This window comes from Leuciscus leuciscus (genome assembly GCF_965113295.1).
Source record: "Leuciscus leuciscus genome assembly, chromosome: 4".
Lineage (NCBI taxonomy): Eukaryota > Metazoa > Chordata > Actinopteri > Cypriniformes > Leuciscidae > Leuciscus > Leuciscus leuciscus.
Genome location: NC_138728.1, coordinates 33894160 through 33919238, shown reverse-complemented (window position 1 = coordinate 33919238; position 25079 = coordinate 33894160). Strand labels below are relative to the sequence as shown.

Sequence of the window (25079 nt, the reverse complement as noted above, 5' to 3'; positions counted from 1 at the left end):
TCTGCACCTAGAAATGCAACTTGAATCTCTGTTAATCCAGCAGAAATCTATTCATCAATTCTATACAGACATGGCGCTAACTTCTCTAGGCCCAAACTCATCTCAGATGATCCAAGACAGTGGAAATGTGTGATGTGCTCAGGACAATCCACTTTTCAGTTTGCTTTTGAGAAAACTGGACATTAAGTTCTCAGTCCCAATGACAAAAGTCCCATCCAGACATTTCATCAGCGAAAGGTGCAAAAGCAAACATCTGTCACGGTTTGGGGGTGCATCAATGTTAATGGCATGAGTCAACTGCATTTGTATGAAAGAATCATTGATGTTGAAGCATATATTGGGATTAGACAGAGACATAAACTGCCATCAAGAGGACATCTTTCCTGAGAAGCAAGAAACCGACAGGCCTCATTCTGTACGTGCTTCAACAGGGGAATTTATTAGACACTCTACACTGTAAGGAACGTTCTTCACTGACGTGCCTGCAGTCCAGATCTGTCTCTCATTGAAAATGTATGACCCGTCATGAAAAGGAGAATCACACCAGGACAACCACAGACTGTTCAGCACGTCTTGCAGGCAAAAATGACCATTAAATCCATTGCAAAACTGCAACAATTCTTATCCTCAATTCCCAAATGGTTAAAAAGTGTCATTAAAATGAAAGGTGATATGACAAGGTGGTAAACATGACTCTACCCCAACTTTTTTGGAGTGTGTTGCAGCCATCAAAATCTGAATTTATTTATATTTACAAAAAAACACTTAAGTTGGTCAGTGAAAACATTGGAAATATTTTCTTTATACTTTAGTCACTTAAATAAAGGTTCAAAAGAATTAACAAACCACAGATTCTGACATTTTATTGCATTTTACAAAATGTCCCAACTTTACTGGAAATGTGGTTGTATTATACCTGCTGTTTTACATAACATACAAATGGACAGGTTTAGGTTAAGGTTTGGCAATAAGCTTGTATTATATGCTCAAATATGTCTATATTCTCTAAGAAACAGCTACGAAAAAAATACATTTAAATAAAATATTTTGACTCAATTGAAAACCACACAAATATGTCTTAAAAACCCTTTGATGCACAATGGCCCTCATTTATCAATCTTGCGTAGAAACGGGCGTATATATTGGCGTAAGATTATGCTTACACTCCTCTCATCGCCTGATTTATGAAGCTGTGCGTACCTTTGAAATCCAGGTGTACGCAATACCTGCCCTTGATAAATGCCGCGGCTGAAAACGATCGTCATTAGAATAACACGCCCCTATATATTCAAGTCTCCGCTCCCCCCACGCCCTCATTTTACGCCATGGACACACGGAAGACGGCAAAAAAGAGAAACTTCTCCGACGTGGAGATCGAGACCATCACCAGGGAAGTGGAAAGAAATAAAATCGTTTTATTTGGGAGTTTAAAGAGTGGGATTAAAGGCGCCCACAAAAACAAAATATGGACCCAAATTACGAGTTCTGTTAATAGTGTGGGGGTTGAGAAGCGCACTCCAGCAGAGGTAAGAATGTTTTATTGCTTAATATAGACCAATAGTGATCAAGTTAAGCATGAGTTTTCTTTAATGCTTAATATAGACCAACAGTGATCAAGTTAAGCATGAGTTTTCTTTAATGCTTAATATAGACCAACAGTGATCAAGTTAAGCATGAGTTTTCTTGTTTATTGTAGGTGAAAAAAAAGTGGTCCGATATAAAGATCGCCACAAAGAGGCGCGTCTCGGCACTGAAGAGGAGCCAGAGTCAGACTGGGGGAGGCCAGTCGGATCCAAGCCTCCAGCTGACACCGAACGAGGAGCGGGTGGCAGCCCTCATCGGAACGGCGTCTTTAGAAGGTATCACCAGTGGGGGAGATACCGACGACATTCATGGTAAGTAAACTTAAATGTGATAGACCAATAAAATAAATAAAAAAACACATATGTCCATAGTTAAATTATTTTATTTAAATTTTGCACTATTGTTTTGCAGATGATGGCACTGCAGGCCCCAGCGCCCTCGAGGCATCTCCCCCTCAGCCCATCCAGGAGCCTGAGCGTATCCTTGCGCCCCACCCAGAGCCTGAGCAGGTGCAAGCAGGGGAAGCCGCGGCCCGTCCACCAGCCTCACGTGCGCCACGGCCAAGGGTCCTGACGGATGAGGTCCTGGAAAGACAAACAGAAATTTGTAGACTACTGGTCGAAATTAACCATTCATTAGTGTCAATAAATACGACATTAAAGCAAATAAATGAAAACTTAAAAAAAAAATAAAACTAAAAAAAAACGAAACCATGAAAACGAAGTCTGTGTTATTTTAACTTACCCTTAAAACCGCCGAACAAGGTCCCGTCTGAGCTGAACAGCTCCTAAAGCCGGTGGTGCTGCCCACTGCTCCACTGGCACTTCTGGGTCTGGGTCAAGCGCGTCAAATGGCACACGGTTCATCTCAGCCATGTTGTGCAAGACGGCACATGCCAAAATGATATTGCACACCTTCTTTGGCGAATAGAGCAACGTGCCCCCCGCGTGTGCCAGGCAGAGCCATCTACCTTTTAGGAGCCCCACGCAGCGCTCCACAGTGGCTCGTGTTTGTGCGTGCGCTTGGTTGAAGTTGCGCTCCTGATGCGTCACGGGGTTTGGCACAGGGGTGACCAAAAAGTCCAAAAGAGGATAACCCCTGTCACCTAAAGGGGAAAAGAGAGGTTAGGAAACGAATATATTTTGCAAAATAAATTTGCTCTTAGTACTCACCTAAAAGATAACCATGACCCCTCAATGCGCCCTCCTGCAGCCGTCTGCGCACGCTGCTGTGCTCAAAAATGAAGGCATCGTGGGTGCCTCCAGGCCATCGTGCCACAACATTTAATAGGCAGAGTCTGGCATCACAAATAATTTGCACATTGACTGAATGATAATTTTTGCGGTTGATGTATGCGTAATCATTAACCGATGGTGGTTTCAGACGCACGTGGGTACAGTCAATTGCACCTATGACATTTGGAATCCCAGCAATCTCATAAAACCCCCTTTTAATCATTGTTTGCTGGGCATTGTCGTATGGGAATTGGACGTAGTGTGGGATGAGAGTCCTGATGGCAGCCAGCACGGATGGCAGCATGCGGCTCATGGTGGGTTGGGATATGCCAGACCTGTCAGCAATCTCCCGTTGAAAAGTTCCAGTGGCTAAGAACCCCAGTGTGGAGAGAACCTGGACTGGAACAGGTAAGGCCCTTGACCGCCGGGTCTCACGCTGGAGGTAGGGCTCCAGGTTATTGCACAGCTCCAGGAGAAGATGCCTTGGAAGACGGAATCTGCTCATCAGCCATTCATCTGATTCATTCAGAAGATCTCGCCTATCCTCAAATACTCTTTCCCTTCTCAAGGGCGCATATGCGTCTTCTAAAAGAGCCAGGTCAGCCATCATTGAGAATTGGTATAAGGTGGAAATCCAGTTTAAATAGCTGTTTGGATGAGCAAATGACCTATCACAATGCATTATTTTACAGCACGCGTTTTGAAACAATTAGCATTTAATTTCGTATCACGTCACATGTATTGGGGTGTACAATAGTGATGATGATGTGATGTGGAGTACCATTCATTCACATTAATTATTGCATGACAATTTGTAATATTATTATTATTATTATTATGATTTTTATTATTAATGACGCTTATTGTAATTTAGAAGAAGAATGTCGTTATTATTATATTTGTATTATTATTATTATTATTATTATTATTATTTAAAAGAAGAAGAATGTCATTTTTATTATTTTGTCAGTCTGAATAATGTTTTGGTCACTGAAAGCATATGCCTACAAATCAAATGATTTGGTAAAGTCACACAAATTAATCATTGAAGTCCATGTTGCACAAAAATAAACATTGAAGTTTATAATTACTATGTTTTTTTTTTTTTTTTTACAGTGGGTCATAATATATCATATCTTTTAGTTTGTCAGTGCGTTTTGTGGTGTTAGGAATTGTTTTTCTGCGCATTCCCGCACTCAAAACGTGCGTACACCACCTCCTGAGCAGGTGTAGGATTTGAGCGTGCCGTACGCCAAAGTCCATATTGATAAATCTCAAAGTCACCGTGGTTTTGGGTGTACGCCCGGTGTACGCTGGAAATTTGGTGTACGCACTTTTGATAAATGAGGGCCAATGTGATGGCCCCGATGCAGCCACACATCAGTGAGCGGTAATGTTGCGCACGCACATAAATACAAACACCCATTACTCATATGTTCTTGTAATTTATCCTGCACATTCTTTAGTATTTCGTTTTATTCTTTCAATGGTTTCTGTTCATATATTTATTTGGCAATAAGACTTAGACACTGTTTATTTCTCATTAAGATATTTATTTGAGTTGCAGTACATCACTGACTGGTTGAAGTGCACACAATCCAGTTGGTGTTGTGCAGTACACACATTTATTGATATTGCTTTCAAATCAGTGCTTCTCCCGGGAGACTAGTGCTAAATGAATCCCCTAGTTTAGCGCCATCTACTGTTTTAGAAGAGGAAGTTGCTCAACTGCATTTGTGAGAAAATCTGCCTGGACACAACTGTGAGAAAATCAAGCCGAGAGATCTCATAAAAAGCCGAATATCACACAATCATAACAGACAGAAATGCATTTGTATGCACTAGATTTGGTATATGTTCAAAGGTTACATGCAATTTGTAAGATGGTTTGTATTTATTTGTGAAGTATTATCTTGGCTCATTTATTTATATTTGTAAAACACAATACATATTTGTTACTCCACTGCATTTTCACTCAAACTGACCTTTGTACTTGCACATTGCTTTGTTTGCAAGTCGAGCTTTCCTTTGCGAAGTAGATCGAGTTTGTTTGCAAAATGCTAGATTTGTTTGTTTAATGGGGAGATGGTGGTCTAGTGGGTTAAACCACTGAACTGGTAAATTGAAGGTTGCTGGTTCGATCCCAGCAGTCACCACCAGTGTGTCCTTGAGCAAGACACTTTACTCCACGTTGCTCCAGGGGGATTGTCCCTGTAATAAGTGCACTGTAAGTCGCTTTGGATAAAAGCGTCTGCCAAATGCATAAATGTAAATGTAAATGTAATTATGGCACATAATTCGCTCTATATGCTGCTTTGAAACAATCTGTATTGTAAAAAGCGCTTCATAAATCAAGGTGACTTGATCCGAGTGAGTTGATTGATAAAGTAGGAAAGCCATTCACTGAAGGGCAGTTTGTGAAGGATTGCATGTTTAAAGTCACTGATATTCTATGTCTTCTCTCTGTCGGCAAATACAGTGGCAGAGCGGATTAGAGAGTTATTGAGTGTTTATTTATGATTAGTTATGAGGCAAAGCTAGAGATTTCACTGCATACTGTGTGGCGCTTGACGAAGACACAGACAAAACCGACAGTCCTCAGCTTGCCATTTTCATCAGGGGTATTAATGACCAATTTGAAGTGACAGAAGAGTTGTTGAGTTTGTGTCCACGGCCATACCACAGGTACAACCGGTTGGTCAACACCAGCGCTACGATTTGAACGTTTTTGGCGGGACCACACACAATCTGCGGGTGGGATACCAGAGGAGACCTACACTTACAAGCCAGGTGTTAAAAAAAGATGCCAAGTTTAGCAAGAAAGTTGAGTGAGCTGGTCGAGGGAAAGAAACATCTGAAAATGGCTGCAAAAGAAAAAAAATAACTTAAAAATGATGATTAAATGTAATTCCTGTGGTCATAACCATACACAACCAATTGACAACCATTTTGAATAAGTAAGGTGGGGGTGGTGGTTTTTGAGATCTGTAATTTAAGTAAAAATGCCCTTGTACTAAAGCATACTAATACATACAAAGTTTTAATTTTTCTTAGACTATTATGCAATGCAACTTTATTTTCATAGCTAGTAGTTATAGATGTCAGATAAATGAATAGAATGTAGTGAAAGTATTTTTCAAATGTTTTCTCATACATAGTGGAGTAAATTATGAAGTAGCATAAAAAAGCTCAGATAAAAGTATCTCCAAATCAAAAGTACAATACTTGTATCAATGTGCTTCCAACACTGTAGACCACACGTTGACTACTGTATCTGAATCTGTTATTTTTTGTATTTTTTTAAAGATTTGTTTGGGTGAATTTTGCCTTTATTGTGATAGGATAGTATAAAGTGGACAGGAAGGTGGGAGAGAGACGGGGGACGGGATAGGGAAAGAGACGGGATAGGGGATAGGGAAAGAGACGGGGGACGGGATAGGGAAAGGTCCACGAGTCGGGATTCTAACTCGGGTCACCCGAAGCGCAACGGCTGTCAATGTCAATGTCGGCGCTGCCCATGAGGCTATCGGTGCCGACCTGAATTTGTATGTTTAAAACGTATATGTTAATGCCTTCTATTCCTATGTCTTCTCACTTATCTCCCAGGAGGTGCCAGTGAAGCAACCACAGATCCAGAGGAATAAAGAAGTCAGTTTGGCTCAAGTCAAATGAAGTCATTCCAAAGTCTCCAACTTCACATGGATGAAATTTCTGTTCAGGTTAGTTTAATCCTCTTTAACCCCAGCCTGTGCTTCTGCAACCTAGTTATACGCATGCATGTATGGATGACAATAGACTGAAGCAGATGATTTTATAGGGTTTAGTTTATCATTAATGCTAAATAACTACATATTCTAAAAAAATATTGGTTAAAGATCTTGTAAATGTTATTGATCATCAGAGAACCCAACAGATAAATTGCTCTTAGCTTCTTATGAAAGTAGTGAACTCATTATAAACAAGTTCATTGGAAAGAAATCATAAACTATAATAAACTAAATAAATAAACTAGTAATGAGTTTAATGAACAGAAATATGTTTATTCAAACCATGTTTTAAGTAATCAACATAAACTAGGTTTCACCTTTGCCTTACCATGGAAACCTTTGCACTAATTTACGATCACATCCTTCTCTAATCTTGCCAAAGCATATAGCCTACTATTAAAATATCTGAGACTCAAGGCTCAATGTGTGACCAGTGTTTTGCAATAGAAGTGATATTTTAGATAAATGAATTAATTTGTGACAATTAGCGTAAAAATGACTATGGAGAATTATAATGGAGTGTGGGTGTCACTCGGTATCATCAAAACAAAATTTCACAGGATCCTCATTTTTTGTCATATTAACCTCTAATTTGGAAAACGACTTTGTTAGACTTTTGGTTTTCTTGTAAGAAAAGCACAGATACACACGAGTCATCAAGACTCACAAACACACACTGATCTGACTGTCTATATGAGGATTCATTAAACACATTTATTCTGACGGGTTATTTCACTGACAGAAGTTCAGCTGTAATATTAATGTAATTGTTATGTACTGCACAGTAGTGATGTCACATTTGACACTGAAGCTTCAAAGCGCGTATCGAGTACGCAGCGCAGTTTCTCTTGAAGCCCCGTGCCGGAGCGCATATTGTTTTCAGAGAAACACGTGATCAACGAAAACAAAGCCTCACTTTCTTTCCAGTCACGTGAATGCTTCACTTTGCGTGTCGGAATGTTTGAACCCAGACCAACTCTACAGGTTTTTGGAAGTTTAAGTCCATTTACTAAAACATTTTTATATATAAATAAGCCTACAGCCTGTTACATGATCATATATTCTGACACGACACATAGACAGCATAGAAACCATAAAATAATTAAGCCAACATTTACTTGCATCAAGCAACTCTGTTGTTTTTTTTTTTTTTTCTGTATAGTATTAATATAATTGTTACATTTATTTTATTGCCACACTTTAATATGTGAATTATACGATCAGAAAACTGAACATTTAACGCTGTCAGGCTTTTATTTGTGCTTAATGGATAAAACAACAGTGCCGCGCACTCAGCTGCTCATAAACATGGCTGCTATAAATTTGACCTGCCACAAGATGGCGCTGTTTTCGACACTCTTGATGCTTCGGATCTTTTCCCGAAACATTCAGTCAAAAACCTTTATTTGCCCATCCCTACTGCACAGAGACACAAAGAGTGAAGATCCAAGTGCAGCTTTATTTGACAGTAGTCCAGAATCAGTCAATACAGCAGGCAAAGGGTCAAAACACACATAAACCATCCGAAAACAAACACAAAGCAGCAGGAAACTGAAGGTCCAGAAATGCAGTGATAACATTTACCAAGAAAAAACTAGCAATGAATGACAGAGTGAAGTAAATTTGTGATGATGAAACAGGGCAGAGGATTATGGGTAGTGTAGTCCATCACAGAGTAACATGTCTATGATGGAGAGCCCACTGGTGGACAATCAGCACTTCAGCTGATGACTGGGACAGTAATGAAGAGAAAATAAGAGACTATAACAGAAGTCAACGACCTATGGCACAATCGCTGGCACGTGACGTCAGTAAAAGTGAGAGAGGTGTATGTGTTTCATTCAGATAAAGTTCCTCGTACCTGCATACAGATCTACATCTTGAGGTAATCATTCCTCATAGTAACTCAGCTTGTTTTATTAAGTCAGGAATTATAAATACCATTAAAGTGTGAGAATTAAACTGCACAAGTCAATGAAAGTGCGCAGCTCTGATAAACCATTAGCCATTAGATAAAAAAAACATTAGCGTGACCACTGCGCATCACACTCAACCCATCAAGCTTTTTCCGCTGTACATAATTAATGCTATACATTTTAGAGATATTCTACCAAGTATATGAGTCATTATTAAACATCCAACACACATCAAAATGACTGTGATGCATGTGGAAACTCTGATAATGGATATGGTCACTTCATGTGTTTTCTGTGATCGGATATCCAATCATGAAAAGATCGAATGATGCATGTGGAAACTGTTCATGGACACGAAAGAGGGCATTTTTTAACATTCTAGATGAAACTGGACAAAATGCATCTGGTTTGTTGAAGCCACAAATATAAATTATCCTCCTCCTAAAATGGTAAAAAATAAACATGCGAGAGTGTGTTATAACAGCTCCTGATACACAGATATAACAGCGCTATTACAGTAGTTTCTACGCTACGCATCGCGGAGAGAAGTTGAGCATCTCGTCAGCGACGTGAAAACTGAAAAGCAAATGAAACTGAAAGTTCAGCGTCACATGCTGAAGCTCAACACACAGTCGTCTTCATTAAAAGTAGTGACACTAAATTATCTTTCCAGTGCTGATGCCGCTTCTATGATCTTGAAATTGTTTGATGATAAATAAAATTAAGCTCATATCTTGCTTTCTTTAATGTGAACTTAGTGATGTGAAGTTCAGTGTAAATGGAAGTTTTAACGGATAGCGATCCAATCAGAGTGATTAACTCAGAAACTTAAAAATGGCCCCTTCATGACAACAAAGTTGCCAACCCCTTCTCTATAACATCTCACTGTTACTGATTTATCATACAGCTCAAAGCATTATGGGTAGAATCTCTCTACAGTCTGTTCTCATTCATCAACACAGTTTCACTGATGATCCAGTAAAATAAACCCTAAACCCAGGATAGAGCGGTTGAGTGAATGTGGTCTGGACTGTGTGGATGAGGCTCATTGTGTCAGAGACGCTGTAGAAGGACAGAGTTCCTGCACTGTGATCCACATACACTCCTATTCTCCTGTTGATGGGCTTTACAGGGAGTTCAGTCTTTATGTTATTGTGATAGAATGAGTAACTGGAGGAAGAGCAGAACAAACTCCAGGACTGATCATTAGATCCAAACCAACACTCATTACCCCGTCCCTTCCTCCTGATGCTCTTATATGACACTGATATACACACACCACCAAACACATCACCACTCCACTCAATCTCCCAGTAACAGCGTCCACACACACTCTCTCTACACAACACCTGAAACACATCAAATCTGTCTGGATGATCAGGATACGGCTGATCTGTGTAAGTGTAAGTAATCACTCTGTTCCTCTCAGACAGACTGAGGCGTTTATTCACTGTGTTCAGATCCAGAGTGAACTGATGGGAATCTGATGGAGAGAAAACACATCAGAATCAGGAATTATGAATCTGTCTGATCTTTTATTATAGCTGAACTCTTCATGTTCAATATATCAGCAGTGTCTCAGTAGTCAAGTCACCTTTATTTATTTAGCGCTTTGATCAATACAGATTGTTTCAAAGCAGTTTTACAGTGATAACAGGAAAATAATGCAACAAAGTTTGTTTCGTCTGTACAGCAGATCTAGAAGAAAATATTGTCATTGTCCAGCTTAAGTAAGTTCAGTGTTGATTCATTTCTGATGTAATAAAGTTATTAATTTAGTTCATTATCTATACAGCCGCTCTGGAGAAAGCAGTGATGTCATCGTCCAGCTCAGTTCAGTTCTCATATAATGGTGTCAATGCAGGAAGAGCAATAATATGGTTTACTAGTTTACCAGATATCCTGTGCAAATCATCATTTACATCAGTGTATCATTTACTGTATATTAATGGTTATTATTCTGTGTTTATTATAATTATGCCTAATATATACGCCATTCAAATATTTGGGGTCAGTATGATTTTTTTGTAATAATTTGATCTACAATGTTTAGGTATTCTAGGCCTATTGTTGGTGATTTTCAGGGCTGTAGCCTTTGGCAATCTTGAGCTTTCTTTAAATTTATATCTGTTTCCTCAAAAGTTAAAGAGATTTGTTACAAAATCCTGTTTAGGATAAATCCATAGAGGTATTTTTACAGAAGAGATTTCAGATTGTTCTTACTTTCCTGAAGCTTTTTTACTACTGTGATTTTACCTCTAAATCTTGGATGAATGTTTTTAATTGGCTTTCAGTGAAAAATAATTATAGTTATTCATTAGTTTTAGAGGACATCCTGTTTTTGAAGAATATGTTGAATCCCCTGATTTACATCTTTGTTAAAGTCACGAGTCAATTTGCTTTTGCTTCCAGCGCCCCTCGATGTTCTCTCCGTTGAGAAACACTAATTTACATGATCAACTATAAAACTCTTCTATCATGTTTTCTTTCACCTTCTACAGGAAGAACATGAAGACACTCAGTGAGTTTCTCTGCTTGTTTTCTTAGTGACTTACATTGTAGGAAGTCGTTCCTGGTTCTGGGAACAATGTTGGGGAAAGTGACTGTGGAAATCAACAGACATGAAGAGTGTGATTATCATGTCGAGAGAAAATGATCCCTGCATCCGTTCCTAAGACATTTCTAATATGATCTTCTACATGATATGAGATGATGGAGGATCATTTCTGAGAGCTGATGAATCTCCAGGACTTTACCTCTGTCAGAGATCTTCTTCAGCTCCTCTTGGCAGAAATCCTCCAGTTTGTCTCTGAACTGACGGACAGATTCTCTCACGCCATCAAAAGAGGAGAGAGAACTGAAGGGATTGTCATTTACGTCTGTAGATTCAGGAGGAGCTGAGAGAGACTGGAAACTCTACAGAAAACAGAAATCAAAGCTCATCACCTCCACACTTCATCAATAACCTGCACTACTGTCAGATTTCAGCGGCTCTTGTTGATCTTTAGTAGTGAAACTGGTGCCATCAGGTTCATGGATTTCACATTGTTATAAAAGAAGTGTTTAAATATTTGTGAAGTTTTGAGCTGTTGCGGTCTGGAAGCTCAATATATCTTTCAGAAAAAAAGTTATCTCAGAGATTTCCAGAGCTGAACTGCATTTATAAGTGCATCTCTTTCAATAGAAGAAGATCAGATGAGAGTCTGACTGATGATGATATAATAACCGAACACACAGATCAACACTTCAGTCAACGGCTCATTCTGCTCTCATGAAATGTTTCTCTGTGAGTCTCTTGCTCAAGTCCTCTATGACCCTGTTCTTCTAGATCTCTGTTACCTGCAGGAAATGGATGTGATCCTGTGTGTGTGAAAGCTGCTCCAGCTCAGCGTCTCTCCTCCTCAGATCATTGATCTCCTGCTCCAGTCGCTCCAGTCGTCCTTCAGCTCGACTCACTGCAGTCTTTTCCTGATCTCTGATCCGCTGTGTCGCCTCAGAGCGGCTTCTCTCAATGGAGCGGATGAGCTCAGTGAAGATCCTCTCACTGCCCTCCACTGCTGTCTGTGCAGAGCGCTGTTAGGACACACATCACAATCACACAGTGGCTTCAGTGAGTCCTGACTGACACGTCTCAAACTTCTCTTCTTCTCCAGACTCACCTTATGAGACGCCACAGCCTCTCTCAGCTGCTGAAGATCTTTCTCTCTCTGCTGGATCCTCTGCTGGAACGACCTCTGCGTCTCCTTCAGCTGGTGCTAAAGGACAAACCAATGACAGGAGAAACATTACATTAATCATCAACTAAACAGATATGAATTCAGTATCAGTGAAGTGGTGAGACTGAGGGGTTAAAGGTCATTCATAAGTGCCAGCATAATTTCTTCAATGCCTAGTTTTATAGGGAAAGTTCACCTAGAAATATAAATTATTTCATTGTTTACTCATCCTCGTGTCTTTTCAAACTTTCTGAAGACTGTCTCTGTTTATAAAGCCTAAATCAAATATGGTGATGCGTCAATAATAACCTCAAATCTCACTGGCTCATGCATGTGACATCATGACTAATCATGCCACCATATTTGATTTTTCTTATCACTTCAGAAGTCTCAGACTCCAATTTTTTATGCCCTTTACTCACTAACTTTCCTCTGTCTTGTTCACTCAGTCATTGCTTACGTTGCACGAGTGCCCACTACTGGTTTAAATAGAACACACTTGATCACTTAATTCACTATTGAACTGGTTTATTATTAAACCCCTATTTTGAATTTGTTTTATGCACCGTTCTATATGCATATGAGCTGTTGCAGAAAATATATTAAATATATAAAATCCTATAGGTAAAAAGCTGTTGGGGAAACATAGAATTACACAAACAAAACAAAAATATCAATAGCTACAAGTCTTATAATAATTAATATAGTATACACTATTTATGTGATTAATTCTCAAAATAATTAATATATCATACACTTCAGTTAAGCGTGATCTGCTGTGACGTCACAATCTGCTTGAAGTACATTAGAGTAGACTCACTCCCTCTGTCAAAATCGAGCGGTCGAGGGTCTGTCCATATAAACTTCCCTCGTCCACTTCACGAAGTGTAACGCCTTTCAAAATGGCGACAGGGATTCCCAGAGAAGGAAGTTTGCGAGTGCGTATCTAAAAGTGGAGTGAAACGCAGCCTAGTTTACCCCCCTTGGTGTTATGGATTTCTTTTACGAGTTCACACTTAGAATTTGGCGTGCTGTCCGGCCCGAACCCAGAGTATTGAACTTGAAAACGATAAATGTTCATTTTGTTGGGTGAACTACTGGTGTAAAGGGGTCCTATTATGCTTTTTTCCATGTTCATCTTTCTTTAGTGTGTAATGTTGCTGTTTAAGCATGAAAACGTCCCTCCAGAGGGAGTTATTCTCTATATCAGTGTCACTGTTTCTGAACTCCCTGAAACATTATAGTCTTGAATTTTCTTCCGGGGACAAACTGTCACAATATTTCTCAATTAATATTAAATAGAATTAATTAATATAAAAAAAGTAATTATTAATATTTTATACTTTTAACACTCAATCTTTTATGGTGTTCTCACCACTTTCTTAACGACTGCTTTCTTAACCATGCAGGTCAATGCTGGTCAGATGTTTTTAAATAAGTTACAAACATAGGCTCAGGAGGAGCCTAATCATTCAGTCCTGTCAATCATCATTACGAGTGAATATAAGCAGCAGTCATTCAGTCCCAGCAACAATTCTTCCAGCATTCCTCCACCTCTCCATCGCCATTTATGGTAAAGTCCGTTACATTTCCAACACACGCTCTAAGCAGTAAACCAATCACGGAGAGCGTTTATAAAGGAAAACGCCGCTTTAAAATGTATCCGGATTAATGTAGACGTAGCCTTAGTGTTCAGACCGAGGGTGAAAACAGACATTAAATGATGTAAATGTAGTCTAGTAGACCCCAAACTCAAACAAAACTATGAACATAAATTATCATAATGGGATCTCTGTAAGTTCATACCTGATTCTCTGTCCTCTGTGCTGCCGCTGATACAGTGTCGTGGTTTTTATGTTCATCCATCACACACAGCAAACATATACACTTCTGATCAGTGCGGCAGAAAACCTCGAGGATCTTGTCGTGTTTCTGGCAGATCATCTCCTGCAGTCGTCCAGTGGCATCAGTCAGATTGTGTCTCTTTCCTTTAAACCAACTCTCATGTTGTTCAAGGTGATTCTGACAGTAAGAGTTCAGACACACCAGACAGGACTTGACGGCTTTGTGTTTTCTTCCAGTACAGACGTCACACTGCACATCTCCAGCTCCAGCGTAACAGTCAGCAGCAAGTTTAGTCTTCTTCAGTTTCTCCACCATTTCAGCCAGAATGGTGTTTTTAGCTAAAGCAGGTCTTGGCCTGAAGGTCTGTCTGCACTGAGGACAGCTGTAGACTCTCTTCTCATCCTCCTGATCCCAGCAGTCTGTAATACAGATCTTACAGTAACTGTGTCCACAGGGAATGGCCACTGGATCCTTCAGGAGATCCAGACACACTGAACACATGAACTCATCCTGAGATATTCTGGCTTCTGCCATTTTACTGCATGAATACAGAGACACAAACACACAACAGCTCAACTACACTTCAGTTTCAGTTTCCCTGAACTCATGTTTCCTGGTTCTGTGTTTGAGTGTCCTGGGCAAAACAGGCGTGTCTGTAAATCATTACTGCCGTATTTGCTGCCGTTTACCGCTAAGTGGCGCTATAATCACAGACTTTGAACAGTTAGAAAGTGAACAGTTCATTCTCAACCAGCAGATACATTCAAGTGAAACCATTGTAGTAAAATGAGTTCATTATCACAGTACCGAAATTACTTTATAATTTGCATAGAATTTAAGTAATGTAAACATGAAAAGTGTTCATTGCTCCTGTTATCAGTATAAATGGCTCATCTTCACACAGACGAGCGCTTCACAGACGGGTGAAATCACAAAACCAAATCCACACTAACAATGAAGCATGCTTTGATAGGCTTTGATAGGCTTGGGAGCTCAGTTGTGAGCGGGATAGAGCGGATAAAAGTAAATATAGTGTGCTTCGTCTCAGGAGCTGACTTGAGTTAGCTTAAAGTGAGGGAGGATGCATTGTTTGCATTCAGGCACGTGCACACATAGACATCAAAGGGGGCTTGAGCACCTGCCCTTTTTATTCCTGGAGAGAAAGTGCCCTTTTTTCTGGGGTGCTTTTTTTTATATATTTTTTTTATTTATAATATTAAAAAATTATTCCTGTTTGCGCACAGCTTCCCTGTCAAACAAATATATTTATTGAAGAATAGTATATCTAAATATCAGGTCAGGAGTTCTGAAGCGCTCCCTTTCTCTCTCTCTCTCTCTCTCTCTCTCTCTCTCTCTCTCTCTCTCTCTCTCTCTGGTCGAGGCTCGAATTTACTGCTGATTAGCCAAAGACAAATATAGTTAACCTGTGTTTTGCTAGTATGCATGCCTCATGAGCTACTAGACTAGCTAATGTGTAAGGGATAATCGCTATACATTATCCCGCTTATTACATGGCTACCTACCAAATAAAGAATTAATTTGACACAAAATATTGATTTAAAGGGGAGTTTATTGATTTAAACCCGATTGTATTGCTTCCGCTAAAGAAAATAGTCCGCTCCGTCTCTACGGTTAGAATCCTGTGAGTCCATAGCAACGCTCTGTTTCTCATGGCAACGGTCTGTTATACTCCGCACAGCGGTCTGTTATCAAGCAATAACACACCGCATTCTACATCGGAATTCAACCAAGCCATGTAATAAAATAAGTTAGTAATACAATTTATTTTTGTATTTTTGTATTTTGTCAATCATTTTTGCAGTGATTTTTTTCAGTAAAGTTAACAAAATAGCAGCAACAGCCCTCTTCAGTTTAGAGTGAATATTTGTGTTGATTTTAAAGTGTTATGTATTCTGATAACACCAAAATAATTAAAATGATGTAGTGCCTTGTGCAAAAATAAACAAATTATTAGTAAAACACGCCCCTCTGCTTGATGCAGTTATTTAGGTTATTCTAAATATATACTTGAAACTAGTAGCATAGAAAATGTTTTCAAAACATGCACATTGTGGAATGGTTTCCTTTGCTGCTCTATAAACCTAGTGAATACTAAGGAGACCATGGTTTCTGTGTGAACTGATTATTTTGTAGACATCTTTTGAAAATGAAACAATAGGCCATTATCACGCTGATACGTAGTACTTCCGCATTCGGTGATCTTTGTGCACTGCCACTTCCGGTGAATCACTCATCACTCTGGCGAACCCACAATGGACGACCCTAAGTTTACGTATACTGCATCCCTGGTAAATTTACCCAAAATAACTTTTTCTGACGTACATCGACTAACTGAACAACACTCCATCACAGCCCGCTCCAAAGTGGACAAGGGATACAGTTTCTTTTTCGAGAACTTCATCTACGACTACGAAGGTGAGTGGCTACTAGCTAGCTAACATAACATTACATTAGCTAGGTAGGTTAGCTTATGCTAACGTCAGTTTGGCGTCAGCTCAGATGTTCGTATGGTTATAAGGTGTTTAACCTACGTTAAACCCAACTAAAGTAAGATTATTCACAGGCTGAGTCAATACTACGGAGTCCGGGAAGTCCCCGCTACAATTGAGAATCACTTTAGGAATGCAGACGCAGTTAAGACAATTTTATGTATTCCACTTAATACACAATAAAACAATATACAATAAGATTCGTTAACAACGTATACCTCCTGGAGTTCTTCTAAAATGAGGGCGAGCCACAAATCCGTGAGTACAGTTTACAAACCCGTGGGAACGGATTGCGAAAGCGTGGGCACGGTTTATGAATTTGTGGGTAACGTACAGATTGCAAAAACTGAAGGCACGGTTTACAAAACCTGAGAGCGCGGATTATAAACTCGTGGGTTCGGTTTATTAATCCGTGGGCACGATTTGTTAAACCAAGGGAACAGTTTGATAATTCGTGAGTACGGTTTATAAACTGAGCGGACAGATTTTAAGACCGTCGCCACGGATTTTTTTTTCTCTGACAGGTGACTTCCCGGGCTCCGTACTATTCACCCATTTCATTTGTATTCTGATAGGAAGAACGTTATCCTCTATCTCTGTCAGTGTCAGCTAGCTAACATCAACATACGAGTGTCCCTTTTGCTACAAAGAACAATCCACAGTATATGCATTAATTATAGTTTTGTCTACCAGTGTCCAACATCATTGGCAGGGCGGTGGTTGTCAGGTCTAGGTGTTACAGGTCGATGAGGAAGCGAGAACAGCCCCATTATTTGAAGGTTTTTTTAGGAAGCTAAGGCATAATGGCAAGAAGTTTAACCCCTTACACTGTTACCTGTTTACATTAAGTCAGTCAACAGCCATGTGCAATAAATTGCTATACCTTTGTGACATACGTACGGTATGCAAAATATCAATATCATGATAATGTAACTTTGCATTTAAATTCTTTAATATCCTGTTTGTTGAATCCAACATGTTAATGGTGTAAGGGGTTAACTACTCTACTGCGGTTGCAGTTTTCCTAGGATTTTTGGTTAATTGAAATGCTCTTCCTTACATTTCTATATCATTTGCAGCAAGATTTTCATTTTAGTTTAACTTTATCAACTAAAATTATTAGTGTTGTGTCTTTAATGTAGATTGTTTTCCAAGCTGATGCAGCCGAACTTCAAGAAACCTCATGCAGCTGTACAGCAGGCAAGGTTCTGTGCAACCATCTAGTGGCCTTGTTGTTCCAGAGTGCCCATTACAGCATGTTGCAGGTAAGAGCTGTGGTCTGGGATGATGTTTACATGGGCAGGTTGATTGGAGTGACACTGGTTCTAGAGGTCTACCTTTGACTGTTAACAAGCACATCCTCAATCCCGGTTTGCTGTTCTATCTCTTGTTTTGCAGGTGAGAGCTGTACCACCACCTGTGGCCTGCACAGGCTCTCTGCAAACATGGCATCGACCAAGGACAAAGGTAAGATTGTAGCCGCGTGGAGCTGCACCGCACTGAATAGACTTCCAGTCTATTTTTCAGCCGTGGCGTGAGCTGCCCCGCGTGCCACCCTTCGCTCCACGAGCAGTGTGTCCCAAACGTTACACCTGGGACACACTGTTCACGGAGCGAAGCGTGGTGCGCGTGGCAGCTCACGCCACGGCTGAAAAATAGACTGGAAGTCTATTCAGTGCGGTGCAGTGCGTGGGGCAAGATACTGTCAAGCAAGATACTATTACAATCATGGCTACTTGTTAATATCATTCCCAGGGGATCCATGCAGAGCCGGTTCAGGACTTGGTTGTTAGGAGACCAAAGCCACCCGCCAGGAGTGTATGCAAATCAACACTCTATCAAGCATACACAGGTAATGTTACTACTGTAACTAATATCATACTGTTGGCTGCCGTATAATACATAATTGTATCTTGCCACTTTTATACACATAGATTATGTAGCAAATATAACACTGCAGTGAGCAAATCTCCAGAAAGACTCTTGACATCAGAATTGAAAACCAAAACAAGCTGCAAGAGATGTGTGGATAATTTAACTCTTACTGTTTTTAATTTTACGTTTCAGGATCCCTCCCTGACCCGCAAGTCTTGTCTCTTGGGAAAGGACTGAAAAACCTCAGGCCGCAACCACTAATATCCTCAGTGCTGCATGGCTTGTCTCAACTCTCCATGGTCGACTCCAGGTTCGGACCTGTGCCGCGAGGTTCACCCCTGTCCTACCAGTGTCCTCCTGTGGTCAAACGCGGAAATTATGTCCAACACCCAGATACACCAACATTCCCTAAACTGCCTTTAGAGGGGTCAACATTTCCCACTACTTTTCCAAACTTTGACCCAAACTCCCAACAGTTTCTCCATTTTGACATCTTAACTGTGACACACGAGATGGCAGCTGAGAGAGAGGAGCAGACACGTGAGCAGTCTGAGTGCCCATTATGGCAAGCTTTACGCAAGCCTAGAGTGACAGCTAGTAGGTTCTATGAGGTTAGCCATGTGAAAGGGCCATCTTCTGGCCAGACCCTGGCAGGGCGGATACTTAAGGGAGTAGGCCAAACTCCCGCCATGAAGAGGGGCCTTGAACGCGAGCCACAGGTGCTGGAACAATATTCAAAACATTTTAATGTAAATGTCTCACGCTGTGGATTTGTTATCCATCCTGATGCTCCTCACCTCGGGGCTAGCCCCGATGCAAGGGTATATGACCCTAGTGCCATTCCCTGTTTTGGGCTTGCTGAAGTTAAATGCCCAGACATCTCTAGCATTTCTGAGGCAGGACATGTAAAAATGGTGAATGGTCAGGCAAAACTGAAGCAGAATCATAAATACCACTGGCAGGTTCAAGGTCAATTGGCAGTAACTGGATTGAGTTGGTGTGATTTTATAACAGACACTGAGGGAGACTTCACCGTTGAAAGAGTCTGGAGGGATGATGAAATGATAAAAGAGATGAAAAAGAAGGTGGACCTGTACTTCTTTGGTACGTATATGAATGTGTATCTTCAGCAGAAAGTGAAATGAACAATGAATAAAGGAACTGAATTGATTTTATTAATTCCCTTTTTCTGAGTACATTATTTACATTATTTTGAATACTTTCAGGACAGACTGACATTTAGAATTGATTATAGAGGAATGACTTCTCATTAAATGATATACATCTCATTAAATTGTATACATCTCATTCAATTATATACATCTCATTCAATTATATACATCTCATTAAATTATATACATCTCATTAAATTGTATACATCTCATTCAATTATATACATCTCATTCAATTATATACATCTCATTAAATTATATACATCTCATTAAATTGTATACATCTCATTCAATTATATACATCTCATTAAATTATATACATCTCATTCAATTATATACAATGTTTTCAGTATACAGTTAAATGCATGTGATCGGGGGAAACACTATTCAACAGGGATGTAGCCTTTTAAATCAAGTGGTCCCTGGAAGTTGGTCATCACACAGCAGACGGTCCACAGCTGGTTGACTGTCCCAGACAAGGTTAGAGGAACAGTGTGTTGCCAGATGCGGTATTCCTTGACTCTGCGTATTGCTCTTTCCACGAGGATTCGAAGTCGGGCGATTGCTTGTGTTTTTAGAGCATCCTCTTTGGTGAACTGCGCTGTGGTTAGAGATGAAATAAGTTAATTTCTATTATTTCAGTGAGTGCCTCAGTCCTTTATAAACATTTGTCTGCACATCTTAATGATTATCATTTTGGTCACAGTTTTAATTTGAAATGTTCATTCCTTTCATGCCTACCTGTCATCTTGAAGGGTGGTATAATCAGCGTTGCCCCACGGTCAGCTAGCAGCTTCTCGATGGTGAAACCCTTGTCTGCCATGCAGCCATCTCCTGGCTCCAGTAAGTCGAGCAGTCCACTTCGTTCAGTCAGCTCTCGGTCAGAGATGGAGCCGGTGAAGAGACCTGACACAAAAGTCACAGCACCACATGGGGCAATCCCAATTAATCCCTTAAAGGTCGTCGTGTTTTTGTACGATGAGAAAACCTCTGACTGGAGAGTGAGGGATGATGGATTCTGGCATCGCACCTCGGTGCAGTCGATGATTACCCGAACATCTGGACTGTACTGCACAAATTTGCTTGGCATGGTGTTCTTGACTTGCTGTTTACTCATCCAGATGGGAAGGGAGCCAAGGAGCAGGTAAAGGTAGTTGGCCCACGTTATAACAACACGTGAGACAGTGGACACACTGACCTGAAACATGTCAGCCAGCACCTTCTCTTGCAGGCCTGCAGCAACTCGACAGCAGAAAAGAAAAAACTCATCAACCAGTTGCAGTCTACGCGTTGGACTGGGAGAAAGCGGTTCAAATGTTTGTCCCTTTTTCTGAGCTTTCGACCAATAAACCACCATGGAGGCAGATGGTTGAATAGCCTCCCAGAAGTAACAAAAAACATCTCTTGAAGTGAATCTTGTGTAAAAAAGGATGTCCTTGTCTGAGACACAAAATCGGTGAAAAAGCACTTGACTCACTTTCAGCTGTGACAGCTCTGTTGTCAGCTCCTTGACTTCGTCTTCCAATTGCTGTATGCGTGCAGCAGCAGCATCCAGTGCACCTGTATGAGATGAGAGAAAAAAATAATTTATTAATTACAAAAATCAACACAAAAATAAACGTTAAAATACTCAACAAATGTTTACTTCATCCCAATTACAAGCAATATAAACTGCATATATGGTTAATATTTGAAGAGTTCAGATGCAAAAGCCTCTAAGTGCCATCTGAAATGTTCTTCTAGAATAATAATTTTTATGAAGCTCGTATATTTAAGTTCAGTAATTTTCACTTAAATGGCAATGAAAATGAATTGCCATTTAAGTGAAATAACTGAACTTAAATAAGCTTGATAAAAATTATCATTCTAGAAGAAAATTTCAGATGGCACTTAGAGGCTTTTGCATCTGAACTCTTCATTTTCTCTTTACCTTTGTTAGATCACATTTAAGAATTACAACCCTGTGCGGGAACGGCAGGTGTATAAACACAAAACTCACTCTTGCACTCACAAAATCTCTCTCAAACGTACGTACACACTCACGCGCACGCGCACACACACACACACACACTTGGATATGTGGTTTACGGGGACTTTCCATAGGCGTTATGGTTTTTCTAATGTACAAACTGTATAATCTATCACCCTACAAACCCTACCCCTAAACCTACCAATCAGAGAAAACTTTTGGCCTTTTTGGATTTCAAAAAACACCATTTAGTTTTTTTTTTTAAGCCGTTTGGTTTATGAGGACACAGATGTCCTCATAAACCACATTTCAGAACACAAGCAAGGCGGCAAACAAGGACATACCTGGTTTAGGAGCAGAACCGTAATCATGTTCAGTCATCACCACCGAAGCTGCGACCTCCTCCATCGCCTCTTCCTCACATGGAAGGGACTGCTCCAGAGGAAGGGCTGGGCAAATGTCATGGCCTAAGCGAGTTGATGCTCTTTTATAAGCGGACTCCCTTCTTGGAGTCCCTTCTCCCCAGTTGTTCCACTGGAAACGGGAGGGCACAGACCCGATTTTCAGACGCTTGATGCGACCCCGGTTGGTAAAGTTAGCCATGTCAGCTAACGCTAGCCTGCTATCGTTAGTGTAGTAGTCTGATTCACTAAAGTGCCGGCTACAAACAAACGTGCTACCTTGTTTTATTTTAAAGTTTGGCCCTTCATCCCGACGAACCACTTTAATCCACTTCTTCCTTAGACTCAATTCAGTCGGGAATCCATGAAAACTTAAGTAGGGTTGGCGTTGTTTGTTTGATTTACAAAGTGGAACAGAGCAGTGACATCTAGCCTTCGTTTCAGCCATTGTTGAACTGCGCCGGAAGTGGATATGCACAGAGTTGACAAATCCCGCCCATGAAACCCGGAAGCGTGATAATCCCCTATTGTGTGAGTTTGAGGAAGATAAAATTAATTAACTTTTTAAATTAATTTTTTAAAAAAGGAAGTCAGAGTTGCGTTAATATATATACTTTTTTGTTTAAAAAAAGAAAAAAAATACGTAATTATGAGAAGTGCCCTTTATTTCACTTGAGCCCCTGCCCTTCAAAATGTCTGTGCACGTCCCTGTTTGCATTTGAATGTTGTGTAACGTTTTAACACTAGAACTACCGGAATTCCATAACTACTAGAACGACCACAGCGGTCATTCTGACCGCTCATACTTTGACGTTCATATGGCCGTACTGAACGTCATTTTCGTCATGTCATATCTACATTTGAACCTTCTCTTTAAGTTTTCCAATGAAGCTTTTAATTCCTGTCGTCGTGTTATGACGTTATCACCCTTAAAACAAGCACAAAAGAAAGATTGCCCCGACAGGTGCTGCCTCTCTATGTGAGGGAAGTTTTGCGTATAATTATTTTTTTTTTTTTACCGCACTCACCACGTGAATAGACATGCAAAAAAGTTAGGAAACGTCAAAGCTTCATACCGTTTAGTACAGCCCTGTTTGTAAATAAGTTCAATAATCAATACAAAATCTAAAAATAAATGGATCTACAATGTTACGATAGGTAATATAAAGATCAGGACACAAAATTTTAATTCAAATGAATGGGAAAATGTATTTTCCAGCCTAATTGATAACTATTTTCTTATTTTCTTTGTACAATAAAAACAAATCTTATGATACAATAACTTATAACATATATACAATAACACAAAACACTACCTGGCATACCTATACATTTGAATACATTGTAAAAACTCTCATGGACACGTATGCAGCACAATACAGTACACACAAAAACAGGCTAAGAAAAAACATGAACATTAGCTAAACAAGAAAACGAACTGCTTTAGAACGATTCGTTTCAGTGAACAAAAAATATTAACGAACAAAATCAGGTTAACACGTTTTCCTTCAAGTGGGCTCATCATTCACTGATGCTTACGCACAGTCCACACAGGTAAACACCGCCTTTCGTGTGCAGCTCCCACACACTACTTTGTGACATTTGGCACATGTCTCCTTAGTTTTATTTTTTTTGCAGATCCTCCTTACTTGGCACTGCCTTCTTCTCTCCATCTGCTGCTGCTCCTGCTCTCAATGGCGGGAAATGTAGCGGACTTATGATATCTATAATGCATGCGGTCAAAATTACTGCAATGGCCATTCTAGGTAGAAATAGTCAGAACTGTTTTGTGATTTTAATAAAATAACAGTGTCAGAATAAAATATACATATATTTAGGAAAAGTCAGAGTCCTACAGCCACATTGATAACACTGTAAAATTAAAAAACGGTCAAAATGACTGCCTTGGTAGTTCTAGTGTTAAAACACTTAAAATGACACACAGTTACACTAAAACAACAACTGAGAAACATATTTTTCTCATCATAAACACTGACTAGTTCTAAAAAACCTATATTCTAAATTAGATACCCTAAATATACCCGACATTTTTACTTCAAGCATTTGGATAAAAAAACATTGGGGTCTTATGAAGTGAAACGATTGCACCGTGTGAAAGCATGATGACTCCTACGCCGCTGTTCTGCTCTTCAGATCAAACTGCCTCGGACGCGCGTCAATTTCGCTTCAAACGCTTGCTTTATACGTGCGTCCTATTCGCTGTGAACGCAGCATTAGGCAGGACAGGAAACCTTTGGAGTTTAAAGTAGATAGATAGATAGATATAGAGTTTAGATTAGTTATCGATGAAGGAAAAAACTGAATTCACCGGTGTGTTTTCCGCGTTCACGCCAGTGCCGCTCACCTCAGTCAGTCAGACAGACAGACACACTCCGACTGAAGACTGCCAATTCACTCGAGGAAAAGTGCAGATACGATGTAAGATATGAATTTATGATCCTTTTGTTTTTTTCATGCTACTAAAATAACAATGCCCTTGATTTTCTAATGTGTAAAAAGCAATTAACTAATTCATAAACAGTTCTTGTCATACAAGAATGACATTTGCATTAATTTGATATGAGGGTCATTCCTGGTATGCGGTGACTTTCCTGTCCCAATGATTTATTTACTCATATTTTCTCTAAAATGAGTCACATATTTATAATAAATGGCTTAAATTGTAGATTTAAATATTCTTTACCATTTAAACAGAGATAATAGACATTAAAAATACTATTTTGTATTTTACACAATTTTAATTGATGTATGCATTCAATTTTATCATGTCCTCAGTGCACAGTAATCAACTTCTGCAAGAAATATAAACCATGAAATGACAAAAACCTCAAAATATTTTTTAATTATGTTATTGACTAGGCTAAACTGCCTCTAATCATACATATAAATCATTTGAAAATATAGGTATTTTTCTTTAAATTTTCTTCAATTACTGTGTCCCTGAAGTCATCTTCCACCCTGTTAGTATGTACTTTTCTGCCTTCCAAATCCGACTGCAATTTCATTGAGACCATTTTCAAGAAGTGACATCATTTCTTTTTCCCGCTGGAATTCAACTGTACAAACTG

General features: G+C 39.7%; 4 protein-coding genes and 2 long non-coding RNA genes across 6 annotated transcripts in view; 3 read left to right on the top strand and 3 right to left on the bottom strand.

Moving 5' to 3' along the window:
• The first annotated feature begins 1114 nt into the window (after nucleotides 1-1114).
• Nucleotides 1115-2335, top strand: LOC309497440 (nuclear apoptosis-inducing factor 1-like). The gene is made up of 3 exons (XM_082167729.1): nucleotides 1115-1526; nucleotides 1697-1895; nucleotides 1996-2335. The coding sequence occupies exons 1-3, from the start codon at nucleotides 1326-1328 to the stop codon at nucleotides 2274-2276; spliced, it is 681 nt and encodes a 226-aa protein (XP_082023855.1). The 5' UTR covers nucleotides 1115-1325; the 3' UTR covers nucleotides 2277-2335.
• LOC309497390 (putative nuclease HARBI1) lies at nucleotides 2051-3501 on the bottom strand (the record flags this gene model as incomplete). Its single annotated transcript, XM_082167655.1, has 3 exons — nucleotides 2051-2168; nucleotides 2329-2689; nucleotides 2757-3501. 2 exons carry the CDS (start codon nucleotides 3499-3501, stop codon nucleotides 2331-2333), a joined length of 1104 nt encoding a protein of 367 aa, XP_082023781.1. The 3' UTR covers nucleotides 2051-2168; nucleotides 2329-2330.
• Nucleotides 3502-4895: 1394 nt separating this feature from the next.
• The window catches only part of LOC309497483, a 110926-nt gene continuing 90742 nt past the window's right edge, over nucleotides 4896-25079 (top strand). Inside the window, exon 1 of the long non-coding RNA XR_014205556.1 lies at nucleotides 4896-5099. This is a non-coding gene — a long non-coding RNA (uncharacterized lncRNA). The remainder of the gene's footprint in view (nucleotides 5100-25079) is intronic.
• On the bottom strand, nucleotides 8026-14681 carry LOC309497352 (E3 ubiquitin/ISG15 ligase TRIM25-like). Its single transcript, XM_082167583.1, has 6 exons — nucleotides 14025-14681; nucleotides 12162-12257; nucleotides 11842-12075; nucleotides 11259-11418; nucleotides 11058-11105; nucleotides 8026-9985 (listed from the first exon to the last, which is right to left on the bottom strand). The coding sequence occupies exons 1-6, from the start codon at nucleotides 14595-14597 to the stop codon at nucleotides 9456-9458; spliced, it is 1641 nt and encodes a 546-aa protein (XP_082023709.1). The 5' UTR covers nucleotides 14598-14681; the 3' UTR covers nucleotides 8026-9455.
• The window catches only part of LOC309497351 (tripartite motif-containing protein 16-like), a 35138-nt gene continuing 18084 nt past the window's right edge, over nucleotides 8026-25079 (bottom strand). The window contains exon 7 of the transcript XR_014205511.1: nucleotides 8026-8180. The gene's annotated coding sequence lies outside the window, so the exon portion shown is untranslated. The remainder of the gene's footprint in view (nucleotides 8181-25079) is intronic.
• Nucleotides 16241-18368, top strand: LOC309497524. The gene is made up of 3 exons (XR_014205600.1): nucleotides 16241-17838; nucleotides 17972-18040; nucleotides 18329-18368. It is a non-coding gene; the product is annotated as an uncharacterized lncRNA (long non-coding RNA).

Bases quoted from the DNA above. Each gene is read 5' to 3' on its own strand.
- LOC309497440 (XM_082167729.1), top strand. From the start codon at position 1,326: ATGGACACACGGAAGACGGCAAAAAAGAGAAACTTCTCCGACGTGGAG. The intron at 1,527-1,696 runs GTAAGAATGTTT...TGTTTATTGTAG, and splicing joins AGAAGCGCACTCCAGCAGAG to GTGAAAAAAAAGTGGTCCGA. The intron at 1,896-1,995 runs GTAAGTAAACTT...ATTGTTTTGCAG, and splicing joins AGATACCGACGACATTCATG to ATGATGGCACTGCAGGCCCC.
- LOC309497352 (XM_082167583.1), bottom strand. From the start codon at position 14,597: ATGGCAGAAGCCAGAATATCTCAGGATGAGTTCATGTGTTCAGTGTGT. The intron at 12,076-12,161 runs GTGAGTCTGGAG...GTGTCCTAACAG, and splicing joins AGGCTGTGGCGTCTCATAAG to CGCTCTGCACAGACAGCAGT. The intron at 11,106-11,258 runs GTAAAGTCCTGG...TGATTTCCACAG, and splicing joins GAAGAAGATCTCTGACAGAG to TCACTTTCCCCAACATTGTT.